The sequence below is a fragment of the Patagioenas fasciata genome, chromosome 30, assembly GCF_037038585.1.
Source record: "Patagioenas fasciata isolate bPatFas1 chromosome 30, bPatFas1.hap1, whole genome shotgun sequence".
In the NCBI taxonomy this organism is placed as follows: Eukaryota; Metazoa; Chordata; class Aves; order Columbiformes; family Columbidae; genus Patagioenas; species Patagioenas fasciata.
In genome coordinates, this window is record NC_092549.1 from 4,929,806 (window position 1) to 4,950,155 (window position 20,350).

At 57.7% G+C, this 20,350-nt stretch overlaps 1 protein-coding gene across 6 annotated transcripts; it reads left to right on the forward strand.

The window, feature by feature from the left end:
• The first annotated feature begins 3,291 nt into the window (after window positions 1-3,291).
• On the forward strand, window positions 3,292-19,822 carry VANGL2 (VANGL planar cell polarity protein 2). 6 transcript variants are annotated; one of them, XM_071800387.1, is made up of 9 exons: window positions 3,292-3,367; window positions 10,836-11,025; window positions 12,613-12,880; window positions 12,974-13,094; window positions 14,579-15,186; window positions 16,193-16,329; window positions 16,528-16,663; window positions 17,162-17,435; window positions 17,686-19,822. In XM_071800387.1, exons 3-9 carry the CDS (start codon window positions 12,810-12,812, stop codon window positions 17,944-17,946), a joined length of 1,608 nt encoding a protein of 535 aa, XP_071656488.1. In that variant the 5' UTR covers window positions 3,292-3,367; window positions 10,836-11,025; window positions 12,613-12,809; the 3' UTR covers window positions 17,947-19,822. The 6 variants fall into 6 exon arrangements, with proteins under 6 accessions (XP_071656488.1, XP_071656486.1, XP_065713952.1 ...); XM_071800385.1 differs by lacking the exon at window positions 3,292-3,367 and adding an exon at window positions 4,425-4,577; XM_065857880.2 differs by lacking the exon at window positions 3,292-3,367 and adding an exon at window positions 4,425-4,577 and having other exon boundaries at window positions 17,162-17,393.
• The last annotated feature ends 528 nt before the right edge of the window (window positions 19,823-20,350 follow it).

The following is a 20,350-nucleotide window of genomic DNA, read 5'->3' on the forward strand; positions in this document are numbered from 1 at the left end:
TGACCATGGTGAAAAAACAACTAATTAGCCCACCCTTGTATGCGGTGTGCCCCAGCGTGTGTTCGTCTTGACTGTTCGAACTGTGCAAGGATTTATTATTTGTGAGTTAACAAGGAAGTTGGGAAGGGGGAAATTGATTAAACTGCCAGCAAAAGGGAGATCATGAACTTGGACTGCCCAGCTTTTCTTTTTTCTTTTCTTTTAATCTTATTTCTAACTGTGTCTTCCTTGCGCTGTTCAGGTGGCAGCAGATTCCCCGTGCAGGAGTTGATGGCTGCAGCTGTGCCAGTGAACGGGGTTGGTGGGAGTGAGAGCACTACCCTCCACTCCGGCCAGGGGACCAGGACGTGTCCTCTGGGCACTCATAGAGTCAGACCAGGACTGTCCAGGCTTGACCTTTCCCTGGATCTGCAGTCACCATGTGAGCCCAGCCCACCGGGACAAGCAAACCTCGAACGTCCCAGTCCTGCTGGTGACAGCAGAGAGATGAGGACATCTGGTCCAGGTATCAGCATCTCCAAACATGCCCAATAATCCCTCTCTCCTGCATTTCTCTGGGAAACTGGTGTGGCCTTGGCTACGAAGTCACCCGTTGCTTGACCGTACCCCTGGCAGAGCCCCCACGCTCCCTTCCACACACCCCTCCCAGCCCTCTCCCCTTTCCCAGTTGCCCCTGTGAACCCCCGGCCCTCTCCCTGCATCTTCAGCCCATCTCAACCTAAGCGGGGAAGCAAGTTTGCAGCTCTTCTCCTTTGTCTGTGCCGATCCTGCGCATCCCCGGGGGCAGGTTGCAGCTGTTCACCGATTTGCTCCAAATTTCTTCATATAATCAATTGGCCTCGGCTGCAGCTCGGCTCAGCAGAGATGTGTCGAAGGGGAAATAATGAATGTGGGGGAGGGAGCAGGGAGACTCTGCAGCATTGGGCTGAAGGAGCAGTCGTGGCTGATGAGGTGCAGGAGGAGACCTGGGCGCTGCCTTTTTGTCCCATCTCAGGGATTTCTCCCTGGTGTTCACCTCTTGGGATGCATCATGTCCTCGTGGCCTGCATCCAGACCCAGCTCTGCTCCCAGCCGCCCTGTGCTGGCAGTCTCCATCCCACCCCTGGCTGCTGAGCTCCAGGAGATGGTAATAGGGTTTGGGCTGCATGAGTTCCCAAACCTCAGCGGGGCCTGTTGTTCCCGGCTGCCAGCCCCAGCCCTGACATATGGTCCTCATTGTGCTGTGCACAATGGAAACACTTCATGCTAATTTAGATGCTGGTTCTGGCCTCGCTGTCATCTCCAACAGATTGGGTCCCTTGCCTGTTCTTTGTGTATGTGGGCAGGCAGGGTAACAGGCAGGGTAACGGGCAGCTCGGCTCATCCTCTACCTTCCTGGGCATTTTCCCAGATGCTTCCCAGCTCTTTCCCTGTTGCCACAGCTATTTCCTTCTCTCTAGCTCTCATTCCCTTAGGATGAGAGGAAATGGCGTCAAGTTGTGCCAGAGAAGTTTCAGATTGGATCTTGGGAACAACTTCTTCCCCAAATGGCTGTGGGGCATTGAACAGGCTGCCCAGGGCAGTGGTGGAGTCACCATCCCTGGAGGGGTTGAACAGACGGAGATGAGGTTCTCCGGGACATGGGTCAGTGCCAGGGGTGGGTTATGGTTGGACTCAGTGATCTTGAGGGGCTTTTCCAACCAAAATGATTCAATGATTCTATGATTCCCCATGCATATCTCCATCTCCCCATCCCTTCCCCAGCCTCTGGAGGATGCTGGTCCTGGTGCACAAGAGTGTATGCAAGAGGAATTTTTCACAGTGGTTTTTCATTTGAAAAATACCCGTGGAAAATTGTCCTGAAAGAGCAGAAAAACAGAGATGCATGAAACTGCTTGGCTGCTTCTGCCCAGTGGCATTTCTGTGTCCCTGCCCCAGGGACAATGAGGTGGGGATGGCTGCGAGCCCTGTTCTGTGTCCTTCCCTCCTCCAAAAAAGAAGTAGCTGGGTCAGGATGTGATGCCCTGAGTTAGGGAAGGGGGAAGGACCCCCCCCTTGTCTCATCCCTCTGCCCCAGGGCCAGGCAGCCTGCCTGTGCCCTGGTCCCTTGAGGGATGTCACCGTGGGCAGCAGCTGTGTCCCCAGTTCTTCTGTGTGAGGAGGCAGTGCCATCTGCTGGGTCCCTGCATGCTCGCACCAGACCCAGGTCACCCCCAAGCTGGAGACCCGTGTCCCGGGTAGCCCTGGAGCATCTCTGCCCCCTGCGAACCATAGCCCTGCTGCAGCTCTTGGGCAGGGCTGGGACCGGCACAAGGGACAAAGGAAAACGGCGCCTTTATGCCCATGTGTGGGACCTTCCCAAGAGCATCTTCCATGACCCGTCATTTTAAATGCTTATTTTGTGCTTGCTTTAGAGCACAAGGGTCCCCTAAAGCTGCAGTGTTGATCGGAGAAGGGTGGCTGAGAGAGACATGCCCTGACCAAAAAGGGCCAACAGTTGCAGGAGGTAAAGCGTGTATCTGTTCCCTTCTTACGAGATATGGAGCAGGAACTAATGATGCCTCACGCCAGCGACAGCGTAGCAGAGATAAAGAGCCTGTCTGGACAGAGATCGGAGGGGTGAGGGCATGCAGTGGGGCAGTGGGTGCAGTTTGGGACCCACGTGTCCTTCCAGGCAGGGTCCATAGCACGTGGCATGTGGCTGACAGCTGCTGAGAGATAGCGGAATAAGCGTCACTAGCTGAGCTACATGGGATGCCCAGATCTGAAGCCACAACTATGGTGCCTAAACAGGCTCCTACATGGGAGCTGAGACCCTCGATAGAAGAGGACAGACAAGCTGGCCAGACTTGAGGGTCCCTCCCAAGGTGCCCCAAGCTCCATCCTCCAGCTGACAGCTCTAACCACCTTTTTCAGCTCTCACTGACCTGAGCCTGCACTTTGCATTTCTGAGTGCTGTGGAGGGGACATTGCCAGACACCGCTGTCAGGTGGCACCTCTGCCCGTGGGGCACACGATGGTGAGGAGGTGACCCAGAGGGACCCAAATAACACAGGCTGAACTGTGTCAGGGCTCAGGCAGATAGAGCCCCTCCAGCCTGACCTGGCTAAGCCTAGTACTGATATTAACCCAGCGCGCGCGCTCCAACGCCTCCTCTCCACTAAGGGAAACAAGCCATTTAAATCCAGCCTATGGCGCGCTCCGGGAGGAGAGCGCCGCACGCCATTGGGCGGCGCGGGGGGTGGGCCCGGCCCATTCCCAGCCGTGCTCGTTGATATAAAGCGCCCGGCGGCTCAGCCTGGCTCTTACAGGCAGCGCCGCAACCCCCTCCGCGGGGTGTCCTACGCGTGGGATTTGCCCCCCTCAAAATGGAGGGATCTGCTTTTACGTGGGTATCCCCGGGGAGCAGGGGTGATTTGAGCGGGGCTGTGAGTAGCCTGTGAGCACACGGGCTCCTTCCCACGGGCCCTGCTGGGTGAGGGGGTGGTGCTGGGCCCTGAGTCTCCCATAACGGACACCCACCCCTGGGTCCATCCTGGCCAGCCCCTCTGGCTCCCTCCCTGCGAACGGAAGGTCTGCAGGTGTGTGTGCTGAGCTGCTGGCCCCTGTGCTCTCTCATCCCTCTTTGCTCCGTGTGCATCCCTTGTCCTTGGGAAGCTGGGAGAGCGGGTGGGGGTCTCCCAGGTGCTCCCACCCAGCCTGGTGCGGCAGGAGCCCCACTGAAGTGGAGATTTGGGGCTGACCCTCTGGCACTGGGAAGGTCCCATGTGCCATGACCCGTTTCTGGGCTGAGCCAGGAGACCCCAGCCATTGGAGGTGACAGACACCCTCCACCCGGCCACACTGAGGAACAGAGCCAGACCCGGGCGATGGCCCCAGGTTTCATGGGTGAGGGGGTTCAAGAGCCAAGAGGAACTGCGTGTTCACATCATTACCCTCACCCCAAAACACCTGGGCTTGGCACAAAGGTGGGAGCAGAAGCATGACCCCCATGGGTTGTTACCCCTCTGGGGGCACACAGCTCATGCCTGAGTGCAGAGGGGCACCTGGGGGTACAGTGACCCTCTTGGAGGTCCCATGTGACCCCACCGATTGCTGAAGCTGGGGGAGACTCCAGCAGGGCAGAACCCTGAACCCCACTGTGCCCACACCCCCAGCAGCAGGGACCCCCTCCAGGACCAGGGCGCCCCCAACCCCACTATCCTTACACTCCTTACTCCAAAAGCCCCGGCTGCGTGTTGAGAACCGGGAGAGCGGGTGGGATCCCCGGGGCGGGGGGTCCTGCAGGTACGGGGGAGGGGGAAGCCGGGGGTCGCCGGGTTTCCCCCGGCCTCTCGCCAGACAATGGCCCCGGAGGGGCGCCGGGAGCGCGGAGCGGAGACAATGGGCGGGCGCGGGGGGAGCGGCCGGGAACAGCGGCGGGCGGGGGCTGCCGGCCCGGGGAGCGGCGGGGCTGGGGGGGGGAGCCGCTCCGCTGGGATTCGGGGTTTCCTCCGCCTCTTCCTTCTCCTCCTCCTCCGCCGCCGCCGCCGCAGCAGCAGCCCCAGGATTTTGGTGCGGGGGGGGGCGTTGACGCGCACAAAGGTGCGGCGGCGATGGTGAGTGCGGGGGCAAGAAGCAGGGGGGATGCGGGGGGAGTTGGGCGGCCCCGCAGCAGCGCGGAGGGAACGGGGCCGGGCTCGGCGCGTCCCCGCAGGAGGGGCCTGGGAAGCCGGGGATTTTCCTGGGCCGCCAGCCAGGCGGGGAGCGGCTGTTCGGCGAGCCCCACTGCCGGGGATACCCCGCTGCGTGGTACGAGAGGGTCCCGGGGTGGGTGGGGGCGGTTGCAGTGCTGGGGTCCCTGGGCGGGGGGTGCTGAGGACGCACCCGGGCATGGGCCCCGCTCCCATCGTGCTGGGTGCTCCCTTCTCGCAGGGCTCCGCTGGCCCTGGGGAGCCTCCCTGGGGGGCGATGCAGCGGGGCCGGGTCTCCCCCGGTTGCAGCAGTGCCCGTAGCTTTTTCATTCTGCAGCGGGCATGCTTATACTGGAGTTTACTGGTCAAGCTGCTCTGCTGCGGTCAACCAGCCCTTGGCCTTCCAGCCCTTTGTGCCTGGCACCGGGTTTTCTCCCTGCCTGCAACCCCTGCGAGCAAGAGAGTGACCGCAGCAGCGGCCAGCCTCTCCCTGGGTAAGGGTGGACGCTTATGGGGTGCCCACCCCAGTACCTGCCCTGTGCCAGGGCTGGGGCGCTGCTGGTGAGGACGGGGACGTGATGCTCCTGCCGGATCTGCAGGACCTGCAGGGCAGGGTCTGGCCCCGCCAGCACACTCACCTGCTTCTGGGAGAGACCCGGCCGGATTCTGATCCGGTTTATCTTGGTCCTGTCCTGGCAGAGCGCCCTGAACCGGCAGGGAGTTCCCTCCATTCTACACTGAGCACGAGCTCAGACATCGGCCCTGCTGCTCTGTCTGGGCTTTATTTCCTTGGGAGAGGGCGTAGAGCCTGTTCCCCCTGCAGGCCGTGGTATAATAACTGAGGCAGAGGCTTAAAAAAAAAAAAAAAGAATTAAATATTATCTTCATGGAGCCTCTGGGGATGGCTGTTGCTTAATCACAGCAATCCAGGATTGTGTTGGGACCAAGCTGGGCTCCGAGGCAGCCTGAGTCAGATGCGAGCTCCGAGCAGCCGGGTTTCTCCCTGTGTATTTACACTGCCTTTCTGCTGGGGCAGGGAAGCTCAGGGTGAGACTGGCTGATTTAATTAGCACAGGACTACCTTGGAGCTGGTGGCGGCTCCTCTACCTGGCTGTTGGACCGTGGGGTGGCCGTCAGCTTGTTTGGTTTAGGGGTGCAGGTCACCAGGTCCCGTGGGCAGCCCTTGTTCTGGAGACATGGCCCCAAGGACGGGCACCGCGCTGGGGATACCAGCTGCCCGTCCCCATGCTCCTTCTGGGCTCCCTTCAGCCGTTTGAGTGATCAAATGTGGTTTGTTGTTCTCATCAGCTCACAGACAATGGGGCTGGAGGGGGCTTGGGGGAAGGCAGGGAGCCCCTCACCCTGGCATCAGGCAGGACTGAATCAACCCCAGGTCCTTTGGTCTGAGCTAATTTTAGATTTTTGGTCCTGTCTTTCGAGAGCTGGTGTGGCCGGCAGATGCTTTATGGCTTCATTGTCTGTCTGGGATGCTTGGGAGGAGGCCTTGGAGAAAACCACAGGGCTTCGCTGCCTGTCCCCAGCTGCCCCTGGGTGAGTGTCAGCAAAGAAGCAGCGAGTACTCAAACTCAAGGCCATCGTGGCACAGGCATACCAGGGTGACACTGGAGTCCCCATGGGACCAGCCACCAAAGCTGGATGCTGCATGAAGGGATTTTTTGTTCCCTGGTGCCCTCCAAAGGTGTTTGGCACCTCGGGCTGAGCTCAGCTTCAGCTCAAGCATTGCGGTTGGTGTGCAAATGCAGTCACCCTCCTCCATGTCTCTCCACGGACAGATCCCAGCTCTGCGCTGCTTTTCCAGGCTCCAAGAGGTGGATAATGCTGTCTGCCTGCCGCAGCCTGGCATGATTTAGGAGGGTTAACTCCACAGCTGACAGACCAGAGTTACAATCGATCTACAAGCACAGTCGTTTACACTGCAAGTGTCCCTTTGGGGTGGGAACTGGGCTTTTGGGGTGTCACTGCAGTGCCTTGGAGATGCTCTTGGGGAACGCACTGAAATCCAAGTAATGGCCCAAGCTGCGAGTGCAGACCCGTGTGCCTTCTCAGCTCGTGATGCTTGTGACCACCTGAGAAGCAGCCCAGAACACCAGCATTTGCATCCTCCTCTGCCCCAGGGTGACCATAGGTTTGTCACTTCATGCCGTCATCCCACTCAGAGGTGCCACTGGTGGGGCTGGCGCTGTGCTGGATGTCACGGTGCCATCCCACCGCTGCCTGGATCTGGCACCAGAGATCACGAGGGGCAAGCTGCCGCTCATCTTCCCGGGGATCCCTGGGCGCTTCCAACGAGCTCGAGCTGAGGGGGACAGGGGCTGTGAGGACATGGGGTGAGGGCTGAACCCCTCTGAGCCCTGGGGTGGGCCAGAAGGAGCCAGGGGGTGCCTGGGAGAGCAGCTGGCTGTGGGACTGGAGTTAGGATCCCTTGATGCCAGCACATTTTGCAATGCAAATAGCTTTCTCTTTGCATCCAGCCCCGTTCTCATGCAAATCCTTCTCTTTTTTTGTACATTTTTTCTTCCTCTGATTCGAGATCTTGGTACAGTGATTTTTACCTGTGGAGCTAGCGCATCCCTGCCACCTGATGTGGCTGCAACCTCTGTCACTCCCAGATGCAGCAGGAATGAAATGCTGGGGGACAGGCCGGGCTTTGTCCCCTAGTCACACAGTGGGACTTCCCTGCCGGAGGAAGCTTGGTGAGGACTGGGTGCTGGAGGGACTGGACGTTCCTGTGGATATTGTAACAATCCCGAGTGATTGTAATTAAAGCTGGCAGTTTGGAAGGGATATTAAACCTTCTGCATCCAAGCTGACGCTGAGCAATTTGAGAGCAGAATGGGACCCCATGGGGGAGGCGGATTAAGCCACTTGGGCTTCCCATGGGCCTCTCCTGCATCCCCCTGAAGCACCTAGTTGTGCCAATGGACCAGAAAGTCGGAAGTTTGTGGATTTCCCCTGGTGGTCGCATCTCCCGGGGCTGGGGTGATGGGGGGGGCTGGGGCCCCCCTCGCGCTGACTCCCAACCAGCTCCTCCTTGGGCAGACCGTGTCCCCCCACTCCAAGCAGGGATACCCACCGGGCACCCACCTTCTGTACTTTGCCGTTCACCTGGGGGCACCCAGTGCTGGCAGCTGCCTTGGCTCTCCAGAATTTGGTGCATATGGGAGCTACGGCTGCGTCCCCCCCAAAGCTGGGCAGCGCAGGGCCTTGGGGCCAGTGACCAGCGGGGGACCGAGGCGGTGGCCGGTGGGGGAGAGGTGCCTATTGTGTGGAGGCAACAAGGCGTGTTTGTGTAGCCAAGCAAGCAAATGTGCCGGGCACTGGGCTTGGCTCAGCCGTCTGCCGGAGCCGGGAGGTGCCTCCCGTTCCCAGGCAGGGAAAGAATCGGTTTTGGAAGCGTCGCGGCAGTACATGGCGTCCCCATGGCGGGGATCGCTGCTCAGGGGTCCCTGGGTCAACCTCCCCGGTGTCGGCATGGCAAGGAAGGACACCCCGAAAGTTACAGTGTGAGGCAGGGCCAAGGCTTGTGTTAGCTTTCCCGCCTGTCCATAAACTCCAGTTTGTGTCGTGCCTCAGTTTCCTCATCTCTGTCACAGGCAGAGCCATGCTTCCAGCTCTCCTGGGCTTATTATTGGGAGGACAAACAGCGGTGGGGTGATGTTCCAGGACCCGAGGGTTCTCCTGACCAGCTCCGTGACTCGGTTTCCAAGTTGCTGTGATGTTCGTCGCGTGGTGCAGGAAAACACCTGCCCAGATGTGCCTGAGCTGATGTTTCGTTCTGCTCCTGCTTGACTCAGCAGCGGGAAGCCAGCTATCGCCGGTGTGCGAAGGGCTGCATTCGCACCTTTCTCCTGACCACATTAGAGCGTCCTGACTTAACGCTGGTATTTATTTAACTGCACTAGATTTGACGATGCTGGAAGAAAAGCACCGGTGGTGTAAATGGCGGGCACCAGCGTGGTGGCACAATGCAGGCGGGCACACTGCGGTTCCATCCTTGTCCTGCTGGTGCAGAGGTGCGGGTGTACAGTCGCTGAGGAAACAGCCGGCGCGGTTTGGTTGCTGATGGCTGTTCCCAACGTTCCCTCAGGACCTTGGTCTCACCTGTCTGAGCTCTGGCATGAGTGCTTGCAGCTGGTTCGATCCCAGCCCTCTTGGCTGGGACAGGGTTGCTCAACTATCGTTTTTTCCCTCTGCCCTTTGCTCCAAGTGTGTTTTTCTCCAGCAAACGTTGTGCCTGGCTCCCGCAAGGTGCTGAAGCGAGTAGGGTGACGGCTGGGTGCTGCCCTGTCCGAGGGATGTGCTGCCATGCCGGGGGGAGGAGAGGATCTCCCTTTTAGGATTTGCCCTGGAGCTGTTAGAAATAAGAAAGCTTTCTCAACTAGACAGGCTTGGAGCTTATTTATTTTTGAGCATTTGAATGTAAAAGAGAGTTTGTTTTTTGAGGTTCGTGGGCTCAAAGGCAGGAGAGACGGCAGCAGTGGATTTTCTGACCATCCCGGTCACCCAGCTGAGCTCTCTCTGCTTTGAACCCTCTGATGTGCTCCAGCATCGTCCTGAGAAGCCATCCAGTCTGGACTTGAAGATGTAAAGAGATGGCAAATCCTCTCCTCCCCTGGGGAGTTCGTTCTGATGGTTAATCACCTCGCTATTAAAAAATGTGAATTTTCCTTCTCATTTGCATGCGGCTGGATCTTGCTCCCAGCCCTCGGCGGTTGTTCCACGTCTCCACGGGCTCCATAAGGCGAGGCCGCTTCTGCTGGAGATGAGGAACTGTTTCCAGCCTCTCCACCAGAGCACCCTGTGCCGCCGAACCTGCTCTCCCCACTCTGCTGGGCAAACCATCAAAAAAAGTTCTCTTTCTTCCTTGCTGAAGCAGTCAAGCTGCTCTGCCGGCACTGGAGCAGCTGTGGGATGGATGAGGAGCTCCCAGCTCCAGCAACCTGCTCGATTTACAAATTAAGCTGGCGAAACTCCTGGTTTGGGGTTTATCCCTACACCAGCCTTTTGCTGGGGGGAAGGTTCAGCCACTCTTGTGCAGGCAAGTTGGAGGGTCCTCACTGTCCAGAGCCCAGCCCTGCTCTGAATCTGGAGGTTGCTTCTGGTTCATCTGTGGATTTTGCTGGACCAAACCATCCCGTGCTGCTGCTCTGCCCTGAGAAAGGGTCCGAAAGCCTCTGCTCATAACCTCGGCCCCATTGCCGGATGGTGATGGAAGGGCCACGCTTGTTCTCCCTCTGAATGGATCCACCTTCAGCTCCTGGCTCCAGCTTTGCTGGACGGCTCTGGGGTCCCCACATTACCGATGCAGCCACAGGGACACTGTGACTCAGGGACAGACTCAAAGTGTGGCCACTGGCCATGGGATTGTGGTGGCTGAGAAGCATTAAATCCACGGGCCAGTACTTTGAATCTCTGAGATGTGCTAGAAAACCCTGTCCAGATTTTGACTGATAAATCAGCTTTGCCTCTGCAGGATTGCCAGGCTGGGGCTGAGAGGTGGGAGCCATGCTGGGGGCTCCAGACACTTTGAGGGGAGTCACATCCAGCAGCCGGTGGGTGCCTGGTGCTGGATACAGAGCAGGCTGCTGATGCCACATGGAAGTGATGCTTGGGCAGGTTTTGGGCTCTTGCGGTGTCTGTGCACACATCCAGCCTACCCTTGTCTTCCTCCCCTGCCCATCGCTCCTCTTGGGTGCTCACGAGGGTCATGGCCAAGCAAGGAGCTCTCATGGGGTGGGTGTCCCCAGGCGACTGGGTGACCTGCAGGACAAGTACTTTGACTGATGGTCCCCAGCATGACGTGCTGCAACTCTCCCCCAAATAGGTGCTGAATGGCTACCGCAGCACATGCGTTGTCCCAGTCCCCAGGGAAGGGATGCCACAAGACATCTTTCTATACATTGGAAATTAGGAACAATGTCTTCCCAAAAGGGTTATTGGACATTGGAACAGGCTGCCCAGGGCAGTGGTGGAGTCACCATCCCTGGAGGGGTTGAACAGACACGGAGATCAGGTTCTCAGGGACATGGGTTAGTGCCAGTGTTAGGTTAACGATTAGACTCAATGATTGAGGGGCTTTTCCAACCAAAACGATTCTCTGATTCTGTCTGTGTGTGGCAGGGATGCCTGGCTCCTGATTTCCTCCTCTCTTGCTCCCCCCAGCTTGACTGCAGACCCCTGGCACAGCTGCCTGTCCTGTGAGTGGCCCCCCATGCGCAGCCCCTTCCAGCACCCACCAGTTGGATGCCGTTCCCGTCGGCGGCTCAGGATGCCCCAAGTGCCTCGGTGACTGTTGGGACGGGGGACAGCGCCTGCCTGCAGCTGCCTCACCCTGACCTGTGCCGCCCCACTGGTGAGTCCTCCTGGGTCTGTCCTCTGCCCCAGTATCAATGTCCTATGGGTGTTAATGGACTGGGGACAAATGTGTCCTTACGCCATCGCCCATCATTGTTCCTGACAGAAACCCGATCCCCAGCTGCAAACAAAGCCCAGAAGAGGGGTCTGGCAGGAGGTTTTGGGGGGCACTACGGGGTCCTTTCTCTCCCTGTCCCTTCCCCCATTGCTCGCTGGAGATGCCAGGACGAGCTCTAGGCGCTGTTGCCATCTCCTAGACAACGGACGTGGGGGGGGGGCGCTTTTGTTTCCATAGTGATAAATGTGTGAGCATCCAGCATCTGGGACAAAAGGATCCCCTGCTGCCCCCTTTTTCGCCTCCTTGACCCCATCTCCCCCTTCCCCGAGGCCTTGGAAAAGAGGCCAAAAGACATTTGGGTTTTATTTGGTTGAAATGGCATTTCTGTGGTAACCTGTCATGGACCCATCCCCAAACGCAGCCAGCATGGCCCCCCTGGCGTGCACCCCTTGTGGCGGTGCTGGCTCAGAGGGGTGGTTCAGGTCTCTGAACAGCGCCCAGCCCCCCAGCACCCTTAGGGTGAGGACAGGAGAATTTGGCAGGACCCCTGCAGCAGCATCCAGCACGCATTAGACAGCGTGATATCCCCACTGCCGCCCTGCTGGTGGCTCCCGTCCCTCCCCAGGTCCCCTCGCTGCTGGGATCACGGACCCAGGCAAGCTGTGTCGCAGCTGTAAGTAGCTTACGAGTCCCCCAGGACAGCGGGGTGACATGAATTGGGACCCCGGAGACAACTGATGTGGTACCCATCTCCTGCCCCCATCCCCCAAGCCATTCCCCAAGGTCCCAGTGCCTTGTGCCATCTGGCCAGGTTTGAAACAAGGTGATATTTTCCCATCCCAGCAAAGATCTGATACCGTAGGTGGGTGTCATGTACGTGTGTTTGTAGGCCCATACGCCTGGGCCTACAAACGCCTGTAATGGAAGTTTGGGGTTGGCAAACAGCAACGTGGCAGCCGTGAGTCAGTGGCACAGGGCGATGGGAACCAGTCCCCAGTCCTATCCTCGGAGCCACCACTGTGGCTCCCAGCAGCCTGGGAGTTCCCCCAGCAAACCCGAAGCTCTCCCCAGTCCGTCTGCCGGTGCGAGGCGAGCTGGAGCCAGCACGCAGCAGTGCGCCTTGGCAGAGCGGGATCCCGCGCCATCACCTGGCTCCGTGCTGGGAAACGTGTCCAGGCAGCGCCCTGCACTGTGAGATGGGCCTGAAACGTTGCCTGCACCCAGTTATTCATTCCTTTCTTTTTTTTGGCCCCCACCCTAGGCACTCTCAGCAGTTAAAATAATGATCGTGATATTAATTTAAGCATAAATCACACGAAACAGAAGCAAATTGTGCTGTGTTGTTAATAAAGGGGAAGATGATCATCCCGGACCCAGCTCAGACATGGGATAAAATAGAAAATGCCCCAAGGTGACCTAAATTCCCTTTCCCTGCCGAAGTCCCACCAGGGCTGGATGGAGGAATGGGGTGGGTGGTGGGCGAGGGGATGCTTCTGCTCTGCCGCTACCTTCACTTCCCCTCTGCAGGCGGGTGAGCCATTTTCTCCTGAGACAAGCCCAACAAGGTGATCAAAATAGAGTCCCTCAAGGTGACGGTTGACTTCTTGAAGGTGCCCCTGGGCCTGAAGAAGCCCCCTCTGAAGGAGGCCCTGGCCGCCGTCCCGGGGCCGGGGAGAGCCAAGCCCTTCGGTGTGGAGCGGCACAAGTCCCGGCACTGCGACACCATGGACAATGAGTCCCAGTACTCGGGGTATTCCTACAAATCCGGGCACTCCCGCAGCTCCCGCAAGCACAGGTGAGGGGGTTGGTGCATGCCCGGGGGATTCCCCTGGCTCCAGTGGGTGCTGCCACCCCAGTGCACCCACCTTCTCCCGTCTCTGCCTTCCAGGGACCGGCGGGACCGGCATCGCTCCAAAAGCCGGGACGGGAGCCGTGGGGACAAGTCAGTGACCATCCAAGCACCAGGCGAGCCCTTGTTGGACAACGAGTCCACCCGGGGGGACGAGAGGGTGAGTCGGGCACGGGGAGGGATGGGATCAGCATCTCAGCCCCGCCATGGGGATGCTGCTGAGGGTGGGAGCCGCCAGTGGAGCATGGAGGCTCCAGACATGCCCAGTGCTCCCCAGCAGAGCAGTCGAGCTGGTCGGGCAGGCCCTGGGCTGCTGGCGGCTCTGCCGAGTGCCGACAGGGAGGGCAGGCGGGCAGCACGGATGCAAATGAAAGGGGACTGGCTGTCAGGGTGCCCCGTGGAAGCAGCTGGGGTGGGCACGGGCTACTCAGGGTGGAAAATGCCCTGGGGATCCAGACCCTGGGGATCTGCTCCTTGGGAATCTGCTCCCTGGGGATTAGCTCCAGCTCCTTGCTTGTTGCCCACAGGGCTGTGCCAGCTTGGCCGTGCCAAAGCATTAATAACCCCAGGAGGATCCTGTGCCCTGTCCCTCGACCAGCCACCCCAGCCCTGCACTTCCGTGGGGTCCCTTGGTGTGAGCAGCAGCAGGGGCAGTGCTGCTGTGCCCCCTGCACTGGGCGCTGGAGCCCAGTCCCCAGCTTTAATTATCTCCCAGCCACCTACGCAGGCGGCTCCAGCTCCTTTCATCTTCCCCCACCAAGGAGTCAGTGCCAGCAGAGGCTGGGGTTTGCGGGTGACGGAAGCTGAACCACCCAATCCAGCTGCAGGTGGAGTGAAGCAACAGCATCACGGGTTCACCTGGGGATGGGCTGGACAGGAACTGGCCCTCCTGGACCCTCCTCTGCTCCCTGTCCCTCTGGAAAGCCCCAGGCTGTGGCTTTAGTTTGATGTTTACGATTAAATTGCTAGCTTTCCTGCAGAAATTGTGGGGGAAAAAGATACGCTATGGTAAACTGCCAATTTTCAGGGATGCTGATGTGCTATAAAACAGAATGTAGGAGTCTGAGTGAGCAGACAGACAGATGGGCAGACCTGGGATGGCATTTTCAGCAACTGTGGTGCAACGCTTCTCCCTTCACTGAAACCAGTTTTAGCTGGGGAGGAATCAAAAGGGGATTATTTATTTCTGCACCACTTGGCTTGAGGAAGGGGTTTCCAAAGGTGGTGGGAGACCTGCCCGGTGCTCGGAATTGCTGGATCACCTGTGACTTTGTCCTGCCCGGTGCTGGAGGCGGCAGCGCCTGCCCGTGCAGTGGCAGCAAGGGTGTGTTGGGACAGTGGCTGGGCATGCTCGTTCTGGCCCTGCTAATGAGGGGGTTTGCCTGGAAGCAGGATGCTTCCAACTTCCAAAGCTGCTCTTACCGCTGCTGGAGAGGTGGGGCGCAGCATGGAGCCACCAGTGGGGGTTTCATGGAGGGTGGCAGCCAAATCATTGTGTCCCCCTGCTCCAGGCTGCGGTTTCTGCCAATGAAATGGGGGTGATGGTGCCAGGCATTGAGGTTTGGTGGATGGGAGATGCTGGGGTTGGGCTGGGGTGACACAGAGCCATCCCCCCATGTAACCCTCCCGTCTGCCTCTCCCCAGGATGACAACTGGGGCGAGACCACAACGGTGGTGACGGGGACATCGGAGCACAGCATTTCACACGACGACATCACCCGCATCACCAAGGACATGGAGGACAGTGCCCACCTGGACTGCTCGCGGCACCTGGGCGTCGCACTGGCGGCAGCACTGGCGCTGCTGGCCTTTGTCACCCCCCTCACCTTCATGGTCCTGCCCCAGCTGCTGTGGAGGGAGGAGCTGGAGCCCTGCGGGACCCCCTGCGAGGGGCTCTTCATCTCCGTGGCCTTCAAACTCCTCATCCTCCTGCTGGGTAGCTGGGCTCTTTTCTTCCGTCGCCCCAAAGCCTTCTTCCCCCGCATCTTCATCTTCCGAGCATTGCTCATGGTGCTTGTCTTCCTCCTCGTCGTTTCCTACTGGCTTTTCTATGGGGTGCGGATCCTGGACTCGCGTGAGCGGAACTACCAGGGGGTGGTGCAGTACACGGTCTCGCTGGTGGACGCTCTGCTCTTCGTGCACTACCTGGCTGTGGTGCTGCTGGAGCTGCGGCAGCTCCAGCCCCAGTTCACCCTCAAGGCCGTCCGTTCCACAGATGGGGCCAGCCGCTTCTACAACGTTGGCCACCTCAGGTGCGGGGGTGCCGGGAAGTGGGGGTCCTGCTTTTGTGGGTGTGCACAAGGTTTGCGTGACCATGGGGTGTTTGCGTGTCCCGTGTGTGAGTGCATATTCATCTGTTTGCATGGGCGTTGGTGCATGTGCACATACATATGTGTCCATGGATTTGTGCATGTGCACCCTCAGGCCAAGAAAGCCCTTGAGGTGCTGGAGTGAGTTGAGAGAAGGGAACGGAGCTGGTGAGGGGCTGGAGCACAAGTGTGATGGAGCGGCTGAGGGACCTGGGGGTTCAGCTGGAGAACAAGAGCTGAGGGAAGACCTTCTGATCTCTGAACTGCCTGAAAGGAGCTTGGAGCCAGGGGGGTCGGGCTCTGCTCCCCAGGAACAAGCGCCAGGAGCAGAGGAAACAGCCTCAGGTTGCACCAGGGAAGGCTGAGGTTGGATCTTGCGAACAATTTATCCCTGGAAAGGGCTGTGGGGCATTGGAACAGGCTGCCTAGGGCAGTGCTGGAGTCACCATCCCTGGAGGGCTCGAACAGACGTAGAGATGAGGTTCTCAGGGACATATTTAGTGCTAGATTTAGGTTATGGTTGGACTCCCTGATCTTGAGGGTCTTTTCCAACAGAAATGATTCTCCTTCTACATGGACATACGCACATACATATGACATATGCACTGATACATGTCCACATACACACGTGTATGTATATTCAGGCATGTGCATTTGAGCACACACACTTGTGTGTGCAGGTGCATGTGTGTATATCCATGCATATGTTCACAAGTGGGACACTGCTCCCCTCCATGGCACCCAGCACCCGCTGGCTGGAGGAGCTGCATGTGTGCCCCATGGTGGGCACAGCTCCCTTCCTTCTGTGGGACAAGACGTCCCCGTCCTCACAGTGCCACATGCTGTCCGTCTGTCCCTCCCTGTCCCGCCCATCTGTGTGTGCCCCTTGCTGTGGCGTGGTGCTCACGGTTCTCTGTGCACCCCCCCGCCCGGCTGCCTCTCCCTGCAGCATCCAGCGAGCGGCCGTGTGGATCCTGGAGAACTATTACCACGATTTCCCGGTCTACAACCCTGCCCTCCTCAACCTGCCAAAATCCATCCTGTCCAAGAAAATGTCCGGGTTTAAAGTCTATTCCCTTGGCGAGGGTGAGTTCCCCCTTCCCCTGGCTTCTCCTGTTTTCTCTTCTCCTTCCCTTCTCCATCCCCATATTTTCCCCTCGGAAGGCTCCTGTTGACTCCAGAGAGCCCACAGTGGGATCATCACAGCCTGGCCAAGGGACAGGGGGAACATCGGGCACCTCGCAGCCCCCAAAGTCCTCTCTAACCTCACCCTTTTCCCTGCAGAAAACACGACGAACAACTCTACGGGCCAGTCCCGGGCCGTCATCGCAGCGGCTGCCCGGAGGCGTGACAACAGCCACAACGAGTATTACTACGAGGAGGCTGAGCATGAGCGCAGGGTGCGGAAACGCCGTGCCAGGTACGGGGCTGGGGGCGGGGACTGGGTGCCCCATTGCTGCTCCCTTTGGGGTACACAGGACTGCCCCCCAAGGACCTTGGGGGTTTCCCACGGGGTGTCCACCTCTACCACCCCCAAAACAAGGTACCCACTCTCTTGGGAAAGCACATCTTTGTTGGGCATTGGAACAGGCTGCCCAGGGTATTCCTGGAGGGGGTTGAACAGACGCGGAGATGAGGTTCTCAGGGACATGGGTTAGTGCCAGTGTTGGGTTAATGGTTGGACTCGATCTTGAGGCTCTTTTCCAACAAAAATGAGTCTATGATTCTATGATCACAAGCCTGGCTGTTGCATGGCATGGCCAGATCTCCTGCAAAGCTGTTGTGGGGTGGAAGCTAGGTTCCTGCCACCATAGGTGGGCAGGCAGCGAGCGGCTCATGCCCTAGCCCCAGGGGATCTCCTGCCTGCGGCTGGACTCTGCCCTGCTGCAGCCACGTCCACAGTTTGTCCTCCTGGCAGGCTGGTGGTGGCGGTGGAAGAAGCCTTCACCCACATCAAGCGGCTGCAGGAGGAGGACCAGAAGAACCCCCGGGAGATCATGGACCCTCGGGAAGCGGCTCAGGCCATTTTCGCCTCCATGGCCCGGGCCATGCAGAAGTACCTGCGCACCACCAAGCAGCAGCCCTACCACACCATGGAGAGCATCCTGCAGCACCTCGAGTTCTGCATCACCCATGACATGACACCCAAGGTGCGCGGGGTGGAACGGGTTCCCAGGTTCTTGGTCCAGAAGGTGAGGACTTGGGTGGGATTTTTACCGCACTGTGTGAGAGCTTCTTCCCTGAGAGGACGAGGGGCTGGGGAATACAGCCAGAAAAGTGGGTGTAACCCCGAGGGAGCAACGTGCGGCAATGGGAAGCAGCTGAGTGGGGATGTTTTTCCTGCAGGACCTGCCAAGCAACTTGAGGCTGCAAAAAAAAAAAAAAAAACAAATAGGCTGATCCGTAGGTAGGTGACATTCACGTGCCCTTTCCTTCTTCCAGGCGTTCCTTGAGCGGTACCTGACGGCAGGACCCACCATCCAGTACCACAAGGACCGCTGGCTGGCCAAGCAGTGGACACTGGTCAGCGAGGAGCCGGTGACAAATGGCCTGAAAGATGGGGTGGTCTTTGTGCTGAAGCGCCAGGACTTCAGCGTTGTGGTGAGCACCAAGAAGATCCCGTTCTTCAAGCTCTCAGAAGAGTTTGTGGACCCCAAGTCACACAAGTTCGTCATGAGGCTGCAGTCAGAGACTTCTGTGTGAGCTGAAGAGGGATGGAGAGGGGTTTGGGGCAGGGGGGAATACCCTCTCCAGACCCCCCCCGTCTCATCCTCCCCGTCTCCACTGGGGCTCCGGGAGGCTGCGACTCAAGGGCAGAACTGTGGTGGGCACTGGGACGCAGCGCCCATGCCTGGCTCCATCACTCACCCACGACCACTTGCCCTCCGCCAGGGTGGGCTGAGCCCCTTTGTCCTCCTCCTCCTCCTCCTCCTTGAAACCCAAATCCTTGTAGCAACCCCCTAGAAGGTGCAGCCGGCAGAGGACAGCTGTGCAGCCAGGAAGGAGATGGTGTTTTGGTGCCATAACTCAAGGGCTAAACTCTATGTTCTCTTCACCAGCGTCTTCAAGCACCATCAGGTCCCAAGGACCTTCCATGCTCACCCGTTTTCTACCTGGTGCCTGTCCCGGCTCTGGCCTTAAACTGCTGCCCAGCATTTGGGGCTGGTTTTTAATCCTAGAGACTTTTTTGGGGGGAAGATTTTGCAAACACCTCCATGATCCATGGCTGCTATGAAAACCTCCCCCAGCACCTAAGAAACCAGAGTGGCGACACAGAAATGTCCTCCTTGCCTCTCTGCTGATGGTTTCTACACTCAGCTCTTAACAAAAGCAAGCAAAAATCTGTTTTTTAAGTGAAAGAGGAGGAGGTTTTTTTTAAGCTGTTTCCCTGCTCCCGAGGCGACCTGTGTCCTTGGCCTCAGCAACATCCCCATGGGGTGGTTGGAGCTGTGGCCGCAGGTTGCAGGAAGGGCAGCTTAAGATGTCTCTGGGGCTCCAACCCTGGACTTGGAGCTGGCGAGGTGGGTGACAGAAGGGTTTCCTCATGAGGATGATGAGGGCTGGTGGCTCATGGAGGTCCTGGAGGTCCTTAATTAACATCCCAGGGTGGCAAGCAGCCCGTGGTGATGCCACGAACAGGGGCTGACTTGCTGTCAGGGACACAAAAGCTTTTGCCTTCCCTTGGTTTTGTTAGAGTCACAAATACCTCATGGATTTATTTTAATTTTTGTTATGTTATTATCCCTCTGGGTCCTGTCATCCAGCCAGGCTGGGGGTCTCACGATGTCCCAGGGGGGATTGTGACTGGGCAGGGTGGGGCTCTTTGGTTATGGGAGCTGCCAAATTTCATCGTGGGGAAGCTTGTGGTTTTACTGGATTTTGGTTTTTTTTTTGTCCTAAGCACTAAAAAGGGCTGAGTTTGAGGGGAGCAATGATGCTGTGTGTCCTCAGGCCACAGGTGCCACCCCAGAGGGGCTGGTGGCTTCCCCAGTAAGTACCAGTAGTAAGATTAAGAAGCTGGAGGGGTCCTGTGGGGTCTGTCCCCACCCGGGCAACGTGTTGTTCTGGGATGACTTTCCTGATTTCCAGGAAGTCACTGTTTTTCAGGAGTTTCTAAGCCCTGATCTTCCAGCCTCTTCAGGCTGAAGAATCCGGGTTTCACCCCCCTGGTTTCCCCCACTCCATCAGTGCTGCTGCCTCTGGGAGCCCATTTTTGGTGTGCTTTACTGCAAAAAAGACTTTTGTGAGTGTGAGCGGATGGGTCAACCAGGGATGGGGCATTTTCCACTTGGATTTTAAGAAGAATAAACCCTGTTTCATTCATTTTTGGGTTTGTTTTTGTTTTGATTGTTTGGTTTTTTTTCTGCAGAGCCGAGACCTTGTGCATGTGTGTAGAAAACTGTAAAATGTATATATATATTTTTTTTTAATATATAAAAAGCTTGTTTTTACAGTTTGCAGTGGATCGAAGCATTACAGCAGTGGTAGGAAGTTTTGTTGGTTGGTTTTGGTTTATTTTTTCATAGAGGAGCTAAAATTGTACATTTTTTTTTTTTTTAAATAAAATGAACCCATTTGACTTTTTTTTTTCTAATTTTGTCTTCCAGCATCCAATGAGAGAAATTCGCCCTTGGAGGATGCTCAGAGCAGGATGAGGGCTCAGGGGTTTTGGGGTATCATGGATTTAGGGTCTGTGGGGCCAAGAGTTTGGAGTCTAGAGGGTAAAGGTTTTGTGGTTTGGGGGGTCAAGGCCTTGAGGTTTGTAGGATGGTGGATTTAAAGTCTACGGGGCTGAGGGTTTGTGCGACCAAGGATTTGGGATTTATGGGACAAATAACTTGGAATCTAGTGGGGCCAAGGATTTGGGGTTTGTGGGACAAAGTGTTTAGAGTCTAATGGGGCCAAGGGCTTGTGATCTGTGGGGACAAGGATTTGGGCTTCATGGGCCCAAGCGTTTTGGATCTGTGAGATCAAGGGTTTGGGGTTGATAGGGCCAAAGATTTGGAATTTACAGGGGCCAAGGGCTTGAGAGCCAAGGATTTGGGGTTTATGGAGCCAAGTGTTTGGATCTGTGAGGTCAAGGGTCTGGGCTTCATAGGGCCGAAGA

Excerpts from the sequence above, each read along its gene's own strand:
- VANGL2 (XM_071800387.1), top strand. The coding sequence starts at position 12,810 with ATGGACAATGAGTCCCAGTACTCGGGGTATTCCTACAAATCCGGGCAC. Across the intron at positions 13,095-14,578 it reads CCACCCGGGGGGACGAGAGG|GATGACAACTGGGGCGAGAC; the intron begins GTGAGTCGGGCA and ends GCCTCTCCCCAG. Across the intron at positions 15,187-16,192 it reads TACAACGTTGGCCACCTCAG|CATCCAGCGAGCGGCCGTGT; the intron begins GTGCGGGGGTGC and ends CTCTCCCTGCAG.